The 20,534-nt window shown below is 43.6% G+C and overlaps 1 protein-coding gene across 1 annotated transcript in view; it reads left to right on the top strand.

Moving 5' to 3' along the window:
• Nucleotides 1–878: 878 nt before the first annotated feature.
• NWD2 (NACHT and WD repeat domain containing 2) overlaps nucleotides 879–20,534 on the top strand; it is a gene marked incomplete at both ends in the record, with an annotated part of 205,067 nt that continues 185,411 nt past the window's right edge. The window contains one exon of the mRNA XM_081236222.1: nucleotides 879–1,029. Within this exon, the coding sequence (XP_081092348.1) occupies nucleotides 879–1,029 (151 nt within the window). The remainder of the gene's footprint in view (nucleotides 1,030–20,534) is intronic.

Here is a 20,534-nt window from a genome sequence, read left to right as displayed (position 1 = left end):
TGGGCGTGGGGAGCGAACGGAGCGGCAGGGCTCGCCACCTGCGCCAAGAGAAACGGCGACGGTGATATTCCCTCCAGGACGCCCGAGACGGTCCTGAGTTTTGGTGCTTCGATCCCTGGGAGTCCGGGCTCCGTGGTGCGTCTAACTTTGAGGCGGAATTCCCAGCACTTAGGCAAAAAACGCGCAGACGCCGGGATGCGAGCGTTTTTGAAAATGCTCAGGGCTTGTTTGACCTTTAGTAGAGTTGGAGGAGGAGTAGCAGAAATCTCGGGCTAATTTCTTTCTGGTCGTCTACCGAAGAGGCAGCCAGAAGCGCCCGGGCTCGCCCTCAGAGAAGCCCGGGAGACCCCTTGCAGCCCGAGCCCCCCCACGCCAGAGCCGCCCTTAATTTAATTAAGTCGTGGGATATTCCTGTGCCCCGCGGGAGGCGGTTGGCGATAAACTCCGGACGCCTTTTGTAGATAAAGTTTGGTCCGCTCCACTTGCCCGCTCTGTCCGGGCCCCGTTGACCGCCCCCTCCTCTAGCGGCGGGCGCGGGCGGGGACATGGCCACGGGCTCGGCTTCCCGGCGCAAAGAGGCGCAGCGCGCGTAGCCGCCGCCACGCTGACCTCCCGCTCTCGCCCGCTACTGCGCTGAGCCCTGGCAACAAGCGAAGGCTGACGCCCAGAGGGGCAGGAGGCGGCGGTGAGAGGGCCCCGAGGGTCCGTATGGCCGATCTCCGCCGGCCGTTGGTGTGCGCCACGGAGCTCGCCCGCGTCGCCTCGGGCTCGGAGCGGCTCTGAGCCGCGCCGCCTGCGGGGATCGACCTAGCCGTTCCGCGGAGCCGCAGGCAGGAACCCGAGAAGCAGGAGTCGGCGGCTCTTCCTCCCTGAAGGCAATGTGGCCGGCCGGCGCGGGCACCAAGCTGCCCTGTCCCCGGGACTCTGCGCTCCGGCGGGCGGCTTTCTCTGGGAACCTCACCGCCCTGCCTTCTCACCTGATGCCAGCCGGCCGCAGCGTCCGGGTCTTCATCAGCGCCAATCCTGAAGGTAAGTCCCTCGCTTGCGCTTGTCCGTCTGTCCTTCTATCCGTCTGCGCGGCGGGAGCCAGAGAGAGTGCCATGGCATAGCCGGGCGCGCCGGGCGTCCCCAGCGCTCCCTTTCTCTAGCTAATACCGAGGCTGTCCTGAGCGCTTGGGACTTTAATTTGAATCACTTTTCTTCTTCCCTCGCTCATTGCTTCTGCCTGATGACTTCCCCTGGGACACCCATTTCTCGCCCCCTGGGTTCTTTTCCCTTGGTCTAAGAAATGTCCGAGGTATTAACAGACGCTTCTGGAAGCTTCATCCTGCCACTCCCCACCCCCACCCCGTTTTTCTTTCCTTTAGCGGTTTCTTCTCCGAGGTTATCGTGAAACGCAAATAATACGTTCTCTAGCTCTCTCGGCTCCGCGGCAGATTCCTGAATGGGGGCTCCCTTCTCTGCCACTTGTTCAGCCCGGGGCGAAGTGAGAGCATGGGGTTCCCCGAGGCTTGCCTCTTGCCGGTGTGCTAGTGGGGCACTTTGTCTTGGGGAGCTAAGGAGACCCTTGTGAACCCAAGATCCGCAGAGATCGAGGGGAAAAGCGCTGTGCGGTCCCGAAACAGGCTGACGCTGGTTTCCAGGTGGAGCGTTCAGAATGAGTTCACCCTTACAGTTGGGTCTTGGGCTAGATCGCCCCGGTCTAGAACTTGGCCTTCTCAGTCGTGTTCCAGCTAAAGGCTGGGCACCTGGTAGCTGCTAAATGAAAACTTGTTGAGTTATTGCATTCACAAACCACAGCGGCTGAGCTCCGGGTGGTCAGTTTCTCTCTCATCACTGCCTATCAATTCCCAGCCCTGAACGTTAACTTTCATTCCCAGTAAGTGAAGAAAAAGTGGGATGCATTTGACTTGGCTTGGATAAAACTGTAAGAGTTGCTCTTTCCCAGAAAAATAAATGTTTGGCCCTAAGATGAGTTTATAGGAGACTGAAATAGGCGTGTGAGATGGGAAACTTGCTACACTCTAACAAGCCTTGTTTCTGACAAAGTAAAGGAAAAAAGAAAGTTAACAGTCATATGGATAGAATCATCATTGCAAAACCCAAGGTTCTGGTTGCTTGTAAAAAGCATTCAGAGGACCTATAAAAAATAGCTTTCTAAAAAAATTACTGTTTCATAAAACGCTAGCAGAAATTTCAGGTACAGTTCACCTTATGACAAGGGGATTGGGAAAAGAATCAAATAGATAACCCACAGTGATTAGTATTAGAAAGGCTGTACACTTTTGAGGGAGAGTATGACTGTCCTTTTATCAGTTTACAACTCAGTTTCACAGCAGTTAGTAATTAAGGAGGCTTTTTGAAAGCTGCAGTACATTCTTTAAAATTCCTTTCATCTGAACTATCTCTTACAGGATTTTTTTACTTAAATCTGAATAAAAGAAACTGTGGGGCTGTGCAGCATATTGAAGGACCTAAGGAAGTTTGCAACTTAAGTTTTCGGTGTTGTTTTTAAAAATATTGATAAAACAGCAGTATTTGAGAGAATTTAATTGTCCTGAGCTTAAAAAAGAAAACCTCGTAAGAAGCGTTAAGTGTGCTGATGTAAAACCAGTTAAGTAACACTTTTCTTTAAACAAGTTGTTTTTAAATACAGTGAAAAGTCTGCTAATATCATTAGTAGTTTATTTCTCTTTACATTTGTAATTTCTAGGATAAAAATCGGTGATAATGGATTTATATCAAGTTAACTTAATATTGAATTAATATTCAAGATTAATGTCATTTTTCTTAAGCCAGTACATGTGATTCTATAAATTTTCCCATTTCTTGAAATACAGTAGAAGCTTCAGCGTGTATTAACATTAGGACAGAAGGCAAGAGAGGGGGTGGATCATGCCTTTTGGTCACTGAGCTGGGCAGCTTGCACATTGATCTTAAAAGACCAGAAATGTGAATTTTACCTGAGAAATTGCAATAGGAGCAGGACTTCAACTTTTATGTCAAATGGAGAGCCGAGGGTATGTTAAATAGAAAAGACAGAGATAGGTTTTTTTTTTTTTTAAGAGCCTGAACATGAAGCTTTGCGATCTCCGTAAATGCTCTGTCAGAGACAGCACTTTACCACCAGATCTTTATGGATATGACTCAGGAAGCAAATGGTTGTGTTTTGGTGTGATCCCATATTAGATTGTTGGCCAATACTCAAGAGGCTCTCCACTGTCAAATTAAGACAAAGAATATTATCTCATGCTTTTCTTTACAAGCGGGAATCCAGTTTATGCTCTAAATAAAAGCTTCTCTGTGTTGAACTCATAGCAGTACTTTTAAGAATCCAGGAAGGATCTCCCTTAGATTGCTTTACAAAGCTTGTATGAAATTTCCCTATCAGTAATTAAGATAATACATGTTTTTAGAACATAGATTAGCTCAGTCAGTAGTTCGGTTTTTGTTCTCAAACCCTGTGAGGATGGTGGACCAGAGGGTGTTCTCCCTATTTTACAGAGGAGAAAACTGAGGCACCAGGTTAAGCTAGTTGCCTGAACTCATCTAGCAGAATGAAACAAGCTGGAGCCTGCAGGGGCCTTAAAACATCTCTCTTGGTACTTAGGTTCATTCCTGATTTCTGTAAATGTCTTACACCAATAATGGTCAAGAAAATCAGCTGGCTGTAGTCAACAATGCTGGCCTTCCTCTTGAAATCTGACAGCCACAAGAAGCTGAGTAGCAGGAAGGAACCATAGCTGCCCTGACCCACTTTACCCCCATGAAAAGGTAGCCATAGGAGCATTCAAGGAAATGGCAGGATTTTCTGAACTCTAAAGGACACATTTCTATTCAAAAGTATATCTGCATCAGACCTGTCCCCACTGTGTGATAGACACTCGAGAAGAACCAGTGTGGGAGAGGAGTAACTGTCCCCCGTTCTCTTGCGTGGACGGACCTTGGACTTCATCTAGTCCCACCTCCCACCAACGTAGCAGTCCCATCTGTGGCATCTTTATTAATCCTTGGATTTTTTCCAGTCATTTAACCACTGTTTCTCTGCCAGAATGGCACTTATACCTCCTTGGAACAGTGGTTCTAAAGCACGTATAAATTTCTCCACTGTAATTAGCCTGAATTGAATTGTCCGTGAATATGAAGAGGAGAGGAGCCTGCACAGTTCTCTCCCTGTGACTGAAATTGGAGGGGCCTGTTAAATAGTATTCCTCTTCTGTGCTTCATTTCTTACCCAAGGCTCCTTTTCTTATAAGGACACATCTCATATTGGGGACTATACTTTCATCATCTCATCTAAACCTGATTACCTCCCAAAGGCCCCACCTCCAAATATGATCACATTGGGAGTTAGGGCTTCAACATATGAACTGGGGTGGGGGCAAACACTCAATCCATGCCCCTGACCCTCCCACAAAATTCATGTCCTCCTGGCATGCCAAATACATTTATTGCATCCCAACAACTGCAAAAGCCTTGTCTTGTGGTAGTATCAACTCTAAAGCCCGAAGTCTCAACTAAATAATATGTGGGTGAGACTCCAGATAGGACTCATCCTGAAGCAAAATTCCCCTCCAGCTGTGAAGCTGTTAGATAAGTTATAGGCTTCCAAAATACAGTGAGGGGACAGGCATAGGATAAAGTTTTTCATTCCGAAAGGAATGAGAAAACTGGGAAAATTGGAAGGAAGAAAAGGATGAAGGGTTCCAAGCAAATCCAAAACCTGACAAGGCAAATGCCATTAGGTTTTAAGGCTCTAGAATAATCCTTTTTGATTTGATGCTTTGCCTTCTGGACCTGCTGGGGCGGCATTCTCACCTTTATGGCTCTGCCAGGAGGGAATCACCCACCCAGGCTCAAGGAGGCCCTGACCCCAAGTCTTTAGGCAGAGGCCACCTCCCCTGTTGAAGCCCAGATGATGCCTCCCCCAACTTTGAAACCAAGGAGGCAGCCCTGATGACCTCTGAATCTTTGGGGTCATTCTTCCTTTGTCTTCAAGAACACATGTTCACAGGCAGTAGCCCTGTGTTTCCAGTCCTGTAGGGCCTAAGAGGTCTGACAGCCTTCCTTTCTGTCAACCTGTCTCCTCCAGTTCACACTGGCCGTGTTTCTGCTGGGCCGGGGGTGGGGGGATGGGGGGGGATGGTCCATGCTTCACACATATCCTCATTTCTTTACCAAATGTTTGACCACACCCTTACTGTTCTTTTCAGAACAAACCTCCACATGTTTTTTGCAATATGGATAGGCAGAGAGCTTTCAAGATCATGAAGTTCTGGTTCCTTTTTGCTTAACAGTTATTACTTCATCTCTTTTTCTCATTTTACTATAAACAGTTGGAGAAACCAAGCCAATCCTGCAGTACTTTCTTAGAAATCTCCTCAGCTGAACATCCAGTTTCATTGGTTCTAAATTCTACCTTCCACAAAACACTGTTCAGCCAGTTCTTTACTACTTTATAAGTCACTTTTTCTCCATTGTCCAATAACATGTTTCTCATTTCTGAGAGTCACCAGAAGGCCTTTGTAGTTGATAGTCTGGTCATGATTGTTTACGTATTCTCTGAGAAGCCATCTCTCCAGCTCTCCTCTTTTCTGTGCTCTTACCAGAGTCTCCTTTAACAGTCCCTTCATGGCATTCTTGGCTTTTTCAAGCACGCACCTCAAAACTCTTCTAGCCTCTACCCAGTTCCAGAGCTGTTTCTACATTCTTAGATATTTGTTAGAGGAGCACCCCACTTCTTGGTACCAAAATCTGTCTTAATTTCCTAGGATTGCCATAACAAATTACCACAAATTGGGCTTTAAACAACAGAAATATATAGTCTTATGATTCTGATTCTAGAACCTGAAATCAAGGTGTTAGCAGGGCTGTGCTCCCACTGAAGGCTCTAGGGAAGAAACTTTCTCTGCCTCTTCCTACTTTGATGCCAGTCCTTGATGTCTGTGGGCTTGTGGCTTTATCCCTCCAGCCTCTGCCTCATCCTCGTATGGGGGAGAGAGAACTCTTGTGTCTCTTCTTCTAAGGACAGTAGTCCCATCATGGGACCCTACCCTCATGACCTCATCTAAACCATTATCTCCCAAAGGCTTCACCCCAAAATACCATCACTGGGGGGTTAGGACTTCAACATGTGAATTTGGGGGGATATAGTCCTTCAGTCCACAATAGGTAAAGTCTAAACCTGAAAAAAGACCAAATATTGCCTTTATAACTAATAAAAGCTGAAGCAGGCCAGTACTCCTTATCTGTGATCCTGTGGGCCAGATGCGATTTTGCAATTCCACATTTTTTTAGATTTAGGGGGAAAATGGTGCATGTGCTATTTATTATTATTAATATCTGATAACCAGATATGAGTATGTTTATAAGAAAACATGACTAAGTGCTGTACTATAGAACTTTCTGCAATGCTGAGGGTCTTTATCTGCATTATTCTATGGGAGAGCACTATTTACATATGGCTGTTGAGCTTTTGAAATGTGGCTAGTATGACTAAGAATTTGAATTTTTAATATTTCATAGTAATTGACTTAAATTTAAAGAGACTCATGTGACCATTGGCTGTTGTATTGGACACATAGCTGTAAGTGGGGTAATAAGGACTGTAAATGGCGTCATGTCCATCAAGGTCAGGTTTTGCCACCATCGACTCAGGTCACTTCAGGTTTTGCTGCCAGATGAATTGGGGAAAAAATTTGTTTTCAACACTGGGGGATTTTGTAATTGCAGGTAAGGGCTGTGGCTCTTTACTGGGGAATTTAACTTGAGGCAAGTGGGTTTCCCAGTACTGAACCTCAGAATTGCACAGACTTACCCTCCCCATCACTATCAGCAGTGGACAAAGTCCAGACCCCTCCCCATGGACAGAGTTGAGCCCTCTAAAAATTAAGATACAGAGGAGCTGAGAAGAATGACAGGTTTACTTACAAGAGAGAAAGAAGGGGCTGGGCTATTTGTGCTCAGATTTTCCTTCCAAATGCATCCATCAGATAAAGACACTTGTCCCCTCAGGAATAAGTGCCGGCCCTGTCCATGGCTACTAGTAGATCCCTCTGTGTGTCAGGAGACATCTGGAGTGGAGAGAAAGATACCTCCAATGCCTCTTTTGTTTGTTTCTCACCCCCCCACCCCCCACCCCCCACCCCCCACCCCCCACACACAGATTTATGCACTGGTCATCTTTGAAGATTGTGCACTTTTGTCTACAATGTTAATGATTGGATGCTGAGTCCATTCCCACTTAGACATTTTTTTTGTTTTTTTGGGTTTTTTTGCGGTACGCGGGCCTCTCACTGTTGTGGCCTCTCCCGTTGTGGAGCACAGGCTCCGGACACACAGGCTCAGCGGCCATGGCTCACAGGCCCAGCCGCTCCGCGGCATGTGGGATCTTCCTGGACCGGGGCACGAACCCATGTCCCCTGCATTGGCAGGCGGACTCTCAACCACTGTGCCACCAGGGAAGCCCCCACTTAGACTTTTTACTTTACTTGTCTTTGCATCTTCCCTGACTCTCTTCTCCATTCCTTTGGAGTCTTGGTAGGAAAAGCTTATTCTCCAATTGGCAGAAGCCGCAGTAACAAGAGGGAGATAATCCCTACAGTTGCTGCATCCAATGGCCATTGTCTTTAGCTTGTGCTCCCAGACAAGAGGCAGAATGATGTGCGTCAAGAAATTCACAAGAAACCTATGAATATTCTTTACCATGGTTCTACTTACCTTTCCTACAATGCTAATATCCAGGCTCCTTATTTTTTCATTGTTTTTATGAGTCATTGGAAAAAATAGTTAAGCACAAGAAGCATATATATATACTCTTCTGATGCTGCAAAAACATCTTTCAAAGTTGAGAGTCTTAAAGGAAAATATCATGAACGGCTATTTTATGATAAATGCACACAGGACATTTATAATAAATGATTTATAAATTTTAGTGGTTGAGTCTTCAAGTCCTTCAGCAAACATTATTCAGGCAGGAGAGAATACCAGATACAAGTACAGACTTGAGAGCCAAACTAGCGAGGTTTGACAACTCCTCAGTCCACCGTGTAATGCAGTGATTTCTTAAGCAAGTTGTTTAACTTATTTGTTCTCAGTTTCATAATCTCTAAAAGAAGACAGTAGTACCTGCCTCACAGGGTTATTGAGTAGATTAAATAAGCTAATAGACATAAAGCACTTAGAACAGTGCTGGACACTTATTAAACATTGTTTGCTATTATTATCCTTATTATCTTTATTAGTTTCCACTGTGATCCAGACACTGCAGCTATGGATATGCGGAGAGGAACAAGGCATTTCGTGCCCTCAAGGGAATGCCGTCTGAGAAGCTATCAGAACTCAGTAGTAAAATACAAAAGCTGTTCCAGATACTGTAGGAAACAAACATTGTAAGGGTTGAAGGAGTGAAAGTCAGGGGCACCATTAGGCATTTAGGTCACGTTGCCAAAGCTGTCACCCAGAGGGCAGGAAAATGTAGAAGCCACTGCCAGGATCACAGTTGCCGCTGGGGACTGGGTAGCTGGCTGGCTTCTACAAGCACGCGCTGAACCCGAGTGTCAACCACAGCTGGTGGCAGAAGAAGCTCCCTGGCTCCCCTTGCCCTCCAGATCTCACACAGATTGTCCATCTGGCAGAACGGGATTGCATTCGGACCCTGGCCACAAGTACGACTAGGACCCTCCAGGCCTCCAGCCCCTCCACCACAAGGGAGAGAGTGAAAGAAGTGCTATCGGATGTTCAACCCCAAGAAACAGTATCTGGCCCGGGGTGGGAGGGAAGGCATATTCACTCATTCGCTTATTCAACCACTAATAAGCGAATGAGTGAAGCACCCACTCCACATGGGTGCTGTTCTGGTGCTTACAATACAACAGTAACAAAACAGGCCAGGTCTCTGCTCTCATAGAGTTTACATGAATCATAAATTATATGTGATGGGCACTGAGCTAAAATATGAGCAGAGCATTAAAGAGACAATGAGGGTGAGTACGCCAGCTTGGGGCTGAGGATGCAGGGTTGGGAGGGCCCCCCAGAGGAAGGAGTGGAGAGCCAGGGTGCAGAAACTGTTCTCTATGGTAATTGAATATGAGGCGAAGAGATGGCGAGATCTCTACAGGGAACAGAGAGGGATAATCTCGATTATTCAACGAAGAGCTTTTATCCTTTTGAATAAGAGTGGCGCTGTTGTCTTGAGGTGATGGTATCGTTTGTCCCTTGAAAGTGGCTCATTTAGAATGACATTTAAGAAAGCGTGACTTGGCCCATATAGGTACTCTGTCCAAATGGATCGTGACTTTATGGTTTAATAAATCATCTACTGATCTTTACAAATTCTTGTTACACCATAGCAATGGTGCATTTGCCATTTTAAAGGGCGTCTGCAAGTTTGTATTTTGTTTCAGTTGTCTGTTGCTGTGTATCAACTTGCCCCAAAACGCGGTGACTTAAACCAGTGATTTACTGGTTTACACATTTCTCACTCCTGTGTCTGGCTCCTCTGTGCTCCTGCATGAGGGCTCCTTCGCTCCAGCTTATTCTCATCATTCAGGATTCATTATAGGGGATTGACTTCCCCAGAGAAAGGAAGTGGAAACTGCTGGGCCTCTTCAGGCCTGGACTCCGAAGTCCCAAAATGTCACTTTCCCTGCCCCTGCGTCCTATCTATGTGAGTCATTAAGGTGAGCCTAGAGTCAAAGGGAGGGGAAGTAGACCCCATCTGGTGATGTGGGGTGAGGCATGTACACGCAGGGAGGGGAGGATTTCATGGTGGCCAACTATGAAAGCTACTGAAAGTCCCAGTTCTATTGTGTGGTTTCTTTGGCTTGGCTTTGTCATAATTAGATTAAATGAGATAACACATGAAAATGTAGTAAACTGATAGCCTGACACATAGCAAGTGCTCAACAAGCGTTACTAATCATAATAGTTGCTGTTGTGATGATGATGAGTTGTTGAGGCTTGACAGTGACTCTGTAAACTGTACCCTTCTAGATCCTCCCAAATTCTGAACTGAGGGGAAAAAGACCAGAGAGTTTGCAGATAGGAGATCAAATTATCACCCCTTTGCTGATAAAGGTAACACCGGAGGATGCTTTTGTGCTTCCTAGCACTAAACATCAGAATGAGACAGGCTTCTGCCCCCACGCTGGCAGTGGGGCTGGGGAGGGTGAGGGACGGAGGGTCTGCTCCACAGAACAGGAGTCTGGAGCGGGGAGCACAGCCACACTCTCCGTGGACAGACGGGTCACTTCCCCAGGGAGAGGGCTGAGCAGGTGGGTGGAGCTTGCCTGGTTTATTCTTCCCACATTTTCCAGTCAAACAAGTCACGCTTTAACTTCCCACCTGATTCTGGAGAGGGTAAGCGGGGCAGCAAAGAGAGTCCAGGAGTCTTCCGCTCCAGAAGGGCTTCTCTCCCCTAGCACGAGTATTCACTTATTTCGATTTTAACATTCGTACACGGTGGAAGCCTTCAGTTACCCAGGATCATTTAAATCAGATCATCTAGTTTGACATACCCCAAATTATATCCCAGTGAAATATCTTTTTTTTTTTTTTTTTTTTGCGGTACGCAGGCTTCTCACTGTTGTGGCCTCTCCCTTTGCGGAGCACAGGCTCCGGACGCGCAGGCTCAGCGGCCGTGGCTCACGGGCCCAGCCACTACGCGGCATGTGGGATCTTCCCGGACCGGGGCACAAACCCATGTCCCCTGCATCGGCAGGCGGATGCTCAACCACTGCACCACCAGGGAAGCCCTCCCAGTGAAATATCTTAATACAAAGAAGAGGAGACAGTGAGCTATAGGGTGTTACATACCTTATATATAAAAGCAGAAATTACATGCAAATATCCATATCAGAATACTTTTGTAAGATAAGTGCTTAGCATGGCTTTGGGAAAAGTCACTTTACCTCTCTAGAAATAATTTGTTTTAAACCACTAAGTTTTGGGTTACATTGATATGCCGCAGTAGACAACCAAAAAGTACAAACTCACAAACACCTTTTAAGATGGCAAATGATAGAATTCCTACAGAGTAATGGGCACTCATCTACAAAGCAGTTGAGTTTGATAAAGTAAGCGGACAGTTCTTTTCAACTCAGGAAATTCTTTTAAGTCTCGTTCTTAATGGTCGTTTGATTTAAATAAAAGTAAAACTTGTAGTAGATGGCTCACAGGATTCATAGGTGCTGAGTTATGTACAATCTAAAAGAAAATGATATTAACTTAAAGATTCCTTTGTATAACTTCTTCAGAGCTTTAGTTTCCATCATATTTTTTACTGTAATTAAACAATTCATTCTACAAATTAATATATGTTAGCTGTTGTATAATTAGAAAAAGATTTGTGTGATACTAAGTTACTGAAAGGTTAAAAAACTGCAGCTTTGGATGCAATTCAAAGGGAATAATACCCACTTCCAATTAAATACTTCCTTGAAATCTCATTTGCAATCCAGAATATTTCAAAGACTTTGACATGGGGGTACACTCAAAACAGAGGGCAAAGCCCAGATGTCAGGTGTCTTATTCCAAGAGTGATTAGAGAATCTAACTCAGAAATGAAATCACAAAATTGAAAGGGTATCCTTCATAATGCTGAATCTGATCCATTATGTATAGTATCATTCAGAGAGATTCTTGCCCCTGAATATATTTTCTTTAGATTTTATTCTAAGGATCAGCTGCGCTATTGGTTAGATAGGCATTGTACACACCAAACTCCTAACTGATTGGTGTGGAGAGTTACAAAGGAAGTAAGAGACACATGCTGCTGCCTTTATTTTTTAGACTCATCCATCTAGGAGGCAGGACCAACACAACTGCCAAAAATATCAGTGCAAACCCTGGCTGTGAGAGGGATGTTTGTGCGCAAAGGTCAATTGGAATAATTGGAATCAAACTGTCATATCTGATATCCCAGTCAGGCATGAACTGGTCAAGTTTTGTTAAAAGGGAAAGACCAAGATGTATCAAATCTAAGAAAGAGCCCTCTCTACTGTAGTGGAGTGGCCAGTGGGGAAACTGGTCCAGCTGCAGGTGATGAGAACCAGTCTCTCTGCTGAGACCACTGAAAAGAAGACATGAAAATAAAAGCTCCCTCTTAAGCCCAGGGTCACTCTCTTTGGAAGCCCAAATAATCTATGTAGAGAATCCACTGTAATAACAGTAAAAGGAATATGCAGGAAAAGTGTAAAAAGATCCAGACTTTCCCACCTCTGAGAAGCTACCATTGGTAGGTATGTATATGCAACCTTGTGGGGGATGATTGCATTCACAAAATAGGAATTTCACAATTTAATGAAATCACTCCAAACTAGTAAATCTTATAAAGTGGGAGGCTTTTGTCACATGGCCCCCAAATTTTTTGGCACTCCTCCCTTTGACAGGTGGAATCTATGACGTCTTTCCTTGAATCTGGGCTCTCTGACTGGTTTTGGCTGATAGGATACAGAAGAAATGGCTGGGCCCAGGCTTTTAGAAATTGGTCACTTCATTTTCTGTGTTTGAAATACTTGTTCCTTAGACCCCAGCCATGCTTGAAAAGATCCCTTAAGAGAAGTGAGCGGTAGCACCACATTGCCAGTGAGGAGGAGGAGCTATCTTGGAAGGAGTCTCCCCCCCACCCCCAGCAGAGTCCTCCCAGCAGACCCGTGGTGTATGGAGCAGAAAGCCCCTCCCCACCAAGCCCCGCCCAAATTGCAGATCCAAGAGAAAAATGAGTGAGGATTGTTTTAATTTGTTATGCAGTAATAGATAAGTAAAAGGCATAAAATGAAACAAATGCACTATAGTGCGGACTGGCTAAGGTGAAAAAATTTGGGGGGCAGATCTGGATTTGCATCCAGAGATTTGTTATAATCTTGGTAAAGCATTTAATTTCCTCAAGCTTCATTGCCCCTCAAACTGCTGAATGTTGAGCATAATATTGGGTTGACCAAAAGTTCGTTTGTTTTTTTCCGTAACATCTCATGGAATAATAACAATGGTAACTACCTTACAGGGCCAGCATGAGAAATAAATAAGTACCTAAGACAATTCCTGAAAGATAGGGAGGGCTTAAACATTCTAGATCAGAATTTGCTAAAAGCCCTAGGCGATACAGAAAAGAAGAGGTATAAGGTTACAAGGGAATAAGAAGTACTTGAATAACTGCTCTTTTGTAAATTGTGGCATGAAATGGGTCATTGTTCCTAAATTATGCCACCTATATAATCATGTAAGCTTGTAGCTAGAGGGGGCAATGTAAAACAGTGTATTTTTAAAATGTTGGTTTAACACATAAATTCATCCCAAATTATGAGGCGTTAAGTTAATAAGTTGCATCTTTAAATAATAGAGCAGCCACACCTTATAACTTTTAAAAAAGTTATCTGGAAAAAAAACCCTCTTTTGAAACCATACGTAGCAAGCAGATGTCAATAAAATGACATTCAAAGAGAATAAAAAGTTAGCACTTTCTCCTTTTAATGTAAGATGTACTAAAATCTTGCACTAAAAATCATTTCTTTCACACATAGAGTCCCTTTAATGTTGCTTTAAATCTACATGAAGGTTCATACGTCATTTTTTAAACTCCTGTTAATCTTTTAGGCCTTGATGCACAGTTTGCTTTGCCACAGATGTTCCAAAGAGCATGTTGTGGCCACATTTATGTGGGAAGGACCACTCTTGTTAAAAAAAAATTGAGCAGCCATCTTTATCTAGGAAGGATTTCAATACAAATCTCATGTATGATTGAAAACTGTCTCATTCCAAGTGGCTACTATGGTAGCATGCCCCAATCCTTATGTAAGTTGATCATTCTTGTGTGCCTGTAAATGTTACTGTAAGCCTGCATTATATTGAAGAAATAACATGGGCATTCCTGTTGACGGTTTGGGGTGGAGGAGAGTAGAGAGGAGGCATGAAGAGAAGGGAGGAGATGGAGCTCTTGGGTGAATCAGTGCATAAATACAGCCAGGGGAAGATGGATGATAACTTGACTCTGGAAAGGGTTAATTCATCTGTTCACTAATTCTGCCCTATAAATCTCAGAGTAGCATGGAATTGAGAGAGAAGGCCCTGGCATCTAAGAATTTTGAAACAGAAACAACTTTTGCTTTTGAACTTTGAGTTTGGTACCCCATGGAAAGAGCTAGGTACTTCGGCAGTCTGGTCCCTCTTGGGGCAGGAAAGCCAGAATGCTGAGCATCAGCAGGGTGGAGGAAAGCCAGGAGCCTGCCATCCTGGATGTACCTTGTGTGATTATTATTATTATTATTTTTTTTTTTTTTATTTTGCGGTACGCGGGCCTCTCACTGCTGTGGCCTCTCCTGTTGCGGAACACAGGCTCCGGATGCGCAGGCTCAGCGGCCATGGCTCTCGGGCCCAGCCGCTCCGCGGCATGTGGGATCTTCCCGGACCGGGGCACGAACCCGTGTCCCCTGCATCGGCAGGTGGACTCTCAACCACTGCGCCACCAGGGAAGCCCCTGTATGATTATTTTTTAAAAATAGGAAATCAAGGGTTTAGCCAAATGCTTTGGTACTTCTACCAAGATTTTTAAATATTTGAAACTCACTCTTTGGATTCAGTACTTATTTTCTAATCTCTTTTTGTCGTTCCTTACCATTTTCCTTTTGGAAACTTACAGTCTATCTCAACTGTGTCAAAAAGAAAAAAAAAGTTTCACTTTTGCTGATAATCGTGAATAGGATCAGAGCAGACCCATGCTCTGCAGGCGGCTCAAGTGGGTGTATAAGCGGGAGGGAGGGGTCCCTTTTTACACTCTGCTGACCTCAAAATGCGTAAGTAAGTTGCCTCTCTGCCAGCACCTGCTCATGGGGGCAGGGCAGTACAGGTTTCTAGGCCACGAGTTTCATTTGATACCACGGCATCCAAGAATCACAACACTAGCATCCTAGATTCAGTACTGCCAAATGTTTACCTGTTGTGTGACCTGGAGCAGGTTCTAGAATGTCAATCTTCCTTTTCTGTCAGAACAAAAAACATCTATATTGTATCAGTATATCTTACGGAGTTCTGAGGGAGTTCTGAGGACTAAATTCTAATGTCATACACACACAGTGAGCCCTACATAGAAACAAAGCTTTCTTCTTTTCTTAAAACTCTTCCAAATACATGAATCTTAAACTGACTCTAAGCCAATCTTAAGTAATTAGGTTCCAGTAAAATAATTAATATTGAGTACTCACACAGAGTAGGTGCTCAAGAAAGACTTGTTGAATTCAAAGTCATACTAAGAGAAATGAAAGTGGAGAGGAGGTGGGGGCAGTATACCCACAGATCCAGCCTTCCCAGGCATTCCTGCAGCACCAGCTCTAGTGCACAGAACCCATCTCCCTAAGTTCCAGTCCCTGTCGCCTCCCACCCTCACCTCCAGCAGAGCCAACCCTCTCTCTAGCAATATACCCAAACTCCTCATACCTGTATGGCTCCCCTGCTCTTCTGGGTGAGACTAGGTCCCTACAGGGATGGTTGTAGAGACCCAACCGTGCAGACCCCATCCCCCAGGCTAGAGCTTCCATGAAGCCACATTCCATGAATACAGCTCCTGATTTTTTGCTGTAGCCACCCAAGGGAGAGGAAAATTGGTGGAGAAGGGCGTCTTCCTCTCAGGAAAGCAGGGACTGAAGGATGATGAGATGAGAAGAGATTTCTGCCATGAAACCAGACAACAGCAGTGCAGTTTTAAGTTCCCGGGCAATTCTCACAAAAACAGTGAGAAATCAAATACTGCTAATGTTATGGTCTAGCTGCACTGTGACTTTGGGGACCAGTTAGGAACCTTGCCACTTTGTGCAACATTATCTTTATGGCAAGTTTCATTTTGTGTTCCATATAAATCATGCGCAGTCAGGCTTGCGTATCAGCCATTTAGAAGTTGGAGAGATTTGAGCGTTTTCACTAGAGAACTTTCTCGTTTTCTAATAGCCTTGTGTGTGCGTGTAGTATAATGTTTGTGTCCTAGAGGCAACCTGTAGTTAGGAGGCATGAAATGGACTGAAACGTTTTGCCTTCTACTTTTGGTTTGGACAGTACCTCTGCTACCTTGGGCAGTTCTCCCTGGGACTCTTTTCCTCATCTGTAGAATGAGGTAGATGAAAAACAGGACTTCTGGGACCTCTTCCAGCTTCAGTATTACATTACTCCATTTCTTTGAAACTCCACAGCAGTTCCATTTTGTTTGATTTGTTTTTAAGAAGAGGAAGTGTGGGCTCTAGCTCTGCCTCCTACCTTTGTGAACAGTTACTCTATCCTCAGAAAAATGATGATAATATCCCCTGACTTCCTTGACTCAGATGCTTGTCATGATAATGGATGGAGAAGCACTTCTGAAAATGTAGTGTACTGCAGAAGTGAACACTGTTGATTATTTGAATGTCGAAAGTACAGCAGAGGACAACCAAGTCAGTGGGAAACTTCACCAGGATTTAGAAACCCTTCCCACCTGTTCGGTATTAAAACTGGAGAGTGTGAGTAGGATGAAATAAGCATAAACGTCCTCTTCTTCAGGCCTACAGATGAGACTTTTAGGTTGACAAACTTGTTGGGCCTTTGGGTGAGGTGGTTGAATATAAAGTCCTGGATAGAAGGGGTTGCATCTCCACCCTGAATTGTGTGATGGGATTCATCATGTGTGTACCTCCAACACAGGATACACACGGGGACTAGTGAGTAATCAAGCTTAAAGGCTCACAGTCTGGAGCTGGAAACACTTGAGTTTGAGACCTTGCTCTGTGCCATTTTCTGACTCGGTGACCTTAAGCAAGTTATTTTAGCGAATCTACAATTAGAGAAATTTCCTCTAAAATTGAACGTATCATAGGATTCTTATGAGGCTTAAATAAGATAAAGCTTGTGAAATGCTTATCACCTGCCTGGCACATAATAAGTCCTCATTAAGTGTTAACTAGGTTTATTTTTATCACTGTTGTTATTTATTAGCTCCATTATCTCCTTACCTAGCAGATGCTGACAACTCAGCTAGTTAAAGAGGTGACATCAAGCCTGGCTCAATTAGCTGGCAGTCATTAAAAACAAAAAAACAAACAAAAAAAACCTCATCTGCCAGTGGTATCTTGTTGCCCACTCAATTAGAAGAGGGAAAGATATGTGACATGATGATACAGTAGGGAAACATTTATATTCTATTTGCTTATATTAAGCCAGAATGTTTATTTCCAGCTGTCTAGGTTGACATCTTAAGAGGCCATGGTTGTTACAAACATTTTAAAAAGTACTTTTGTAGAATTATCATCAGAAATAAGTTTATGAGCTAGGAGGACAGGCATGCCTTCTTGCTTTACAGTCAGACCCTGTTTTTAATCAGAAATTCACAACAGTCATTTTACAAATATTTATTGAGGGCTTTCTATACACAAGACACTGTTCTAAGCCCAGATGATATAGAATTTAACTATGTTAAATAACTGTGTTTATTTAACATACACATCACCCCTACTGTCATGGGTTTCATGTTCTAATGGAGGAATCATGTGAAAAAAGCAAATAAACTAAAATATCTTTGTAAACTTTGTAAACTCCTTGGGATGACGCATACCATGAAGAAAAATGAAGCAAGGTAAGGAGAAAGAGTAATGGGCAGAATTACTTTCCCATCAATGAGTGGTCAGAGAAGGTCTGCCTGATGAGATATTTGAACAGAGCCATGCACAGAAGGGAAGAAGGGAGCCAGCGAGATAACATGGAGGACAAGCATTTCTGCCAAGAAGTGCATGCAAAGAAGAAGCAGTAAGTGCAAAGGTCCTGAGGCAGAGCATGCCTTAGGTGCCCAAGGAGCAACAAGGTCAGTGTGGTGGAGAACAGATGGAGACAGGGCAATTTTCATAAAACGTAACACCCAAGTATAGCAGGCACCAACCAACCAGAGCAGATACTGTCTATCAGCAGCCAGTAAGCTGCACCTGTGTGTCTCTGCTGAGCATCAGCCTTGGTAGACAATGAGATCAGGGAACATTTGGGGGCCAAGATCATGTGCAGCCAGCATGTTATCTAGACTTAGCTCCATAAACCAACTTTACCCACAAAAGATAAGGATTTTTCACTATTTATTTGGGTAGTATCCCATTCATTGATTCCATTTATTTTTAAAAGTGATTCTAAGAGAAGTTTCCAAAAGTATTTCCAACATTGTTGAAAAAGAGGGTGTGTCAATATTCACTTGGATGTATATGTAGGTTTGTTAAAAACGAACCTGATCAGTGTTTTGTTTTGTTTTGTTTTAAATTCAGCAGTTGTCCAGTGTCCTAATGATGTAGAAAGGTGTGCAGCCTAACCTGCCTCTACTGGCTGCCTGGGTCCCTGGGAACTAGAATAGGAAGGGATGAGAGACATAATAATCAGATATTTAGAGGAAGTAGGTGGCAAATGGCCCCAAACCTTGGAATAATACCCATACAAGAGAGGAAAAACACACATTTAAACATATGTGACCTGGGTAGACAGGAAAGCCTCTGTGAGGTGGCGGAGAGGATGGGGCCAGCCTTGGTCTCTGGGTGCTGGAAAGTTGCATGGGCTCTGCTTGGTGTAGCTCCAGGTGGATCCCATAACCAAGGCTCCTAGGAAATCTTTTACAAATTCTTTTTATTTTATATTTTTTTAATGAGTTCAAAGTTTATTTCCACTGAATGGTGAGAAGGTCTTTCGGATCAAATGAGGAAAAAGAGTCAAATTTCTTGAACTTTAAAATATTAGGCTATAATAAACATTAGAACAAAAAATTTAAACTTAAAAACTAGATTTTATAACATCCTTGACTTTTTATCCATCCAGATACTGGAAAGTTTCTTTGTTACACATTTCTGGGGAACATAACGTTATTACTTGGTATTTATAAAATATCTTCATGTAGAGCATATCTTATTTTTTTTTTCTTTTTTAATTTTTTTAATCTTTATTGGAGTTTAATTGCTTTACAATGGTGTGTTAGTTTCTGCTTTATAACAAAGGGAATCAGCTATACATATACATATATCACCATATCTCTTCCCTCTTGCATCTCCCTCCCTCCTACCCTCCCTATCCCATCCCTCTACGTGGTCACAAAGCACCAAGCTAAACTCCCTGTGCTATGCAGCTGCTTCCCAGTAGCTGTCTATTTGACATTTGGTAGTGTATATATGTAAATGCCACTCTCTCACTTTGTCCCAGCATACCCTTTCCCCTCCCCATGTCCTCAAGTCCATTATCTAGAGCTGCATCTTTATTCCTGTCCTGCCCCTAGGTTTATCAGACCTTTTTTTTTAAATTCCATATATACGTGTTAGCATACGGTATTTGTTTTTCTCTTTCTGACTTACTTCACTTTGTATGACAGACTCTAGGTCCATCCACCTCACTACAAATAACTCAATTTCGTTTCTTTTTATGGCTGAGTAATATTCCATTGTATATGTGTACCACATCTTCTTTATCCATTCATCTGTCGATGGAAACTTAGGTTGCTTCCACGTCCTGGCTATTGTAAATAGTGCTGCACTGAACATTGTGGCACATGACTCTTGTTGAATTATGGTTTTCTCAGGGTATATTCCCAGTAGTGGGATTGCTGGGTCATATGGTAGTTCTATTTGTAGTTTTTTAAGGAACCTCCATACTGTTCTCCATAGTGGCTGTATCAATTTACATTCCCACCAACAGTGCAAGAGGGTTCCCTTTTCTCCACACCTTCCCCAGCATTTATTGTTTTTAGACGTTTTGATGATGGCCCTTCTAACTGGTGTGAGGTGATATCTTATTGTGCTTTTGATTTGCATTTCTCTAATGATTAGTGATGTTGAGCATCCTTTCATGTGTTTGTTGGCAATCTGTATATCTTCTTTGGAGAAGTATCTAGGTCTCCTGCCCATTTTCAGATTGGGTTGTTTATTTTTTTGATATTGAGCTGCACGAGCTGCTTGTAAATTTTGGAGATTAATCCTTTGTCAGTTGCTTCATTTGCAAATATTTTCTCCCATTCTGAGGGCTGGCTTTTCATCTTGTTTATGGTTTCCTTTGCTGTGCAAAAGGTTTTAAGTTTCATTAGGTCCCATTTGTTTATTTTTGTTTTTATTTCCATTTCTCTAGGAGGTGGGTTAAAAAAGACCTTGCTGTGATGTATGTCATAGAGTGTTCTGCCTATGTTTTCCTCTAAGTGTTTTATAGTGTCTGGCCTTACATTTATATCTTTAATCCATTTGGAGTTTATTTTTGTGTATGGTATTAGGGAGTGTTCTAATTTCATTCTTCTACATGTAGCTGTCCACATATCCCAGCACCACTTATTGAAGAGGCTGTCTTTTCTCCATTGTATGTTCTTGCCTCCTTTATCAAAGATAAGGTGACCATATGTGCGTGGGTTTTTCTCTGGGCTTTCTATCCTGTTCCATTGATCTATATTTCTGTTTTTGTGCCAGTACCATACTGTCTTGATTACCGTAGCTTAGTAGTATAGTCTGAAGTCAGGGAGCCTGATTCTTCCAGCTCCATTTTTCGTTCTCAAGATTGCTTTGGCCATTTGGGATCTTTTG

The sequence above is a fragment of the Mesoplodon bidens genome, assembly GCF_964165515.1.
Source record: "Mesoplodon bidens genome assembly, chromosome: 1".
NCBI lineage: Eukaryota > Metazoa > Chordata > Mammalia > Artiodactyla > Ziphiidae > Mesoplodon > Mesoplodon bidens.
The sequence above is the reverse complement of the archived record's forward strand: the minus strand, read 5'-3'. Positions and strand labels throughout refer to the sequence as shown.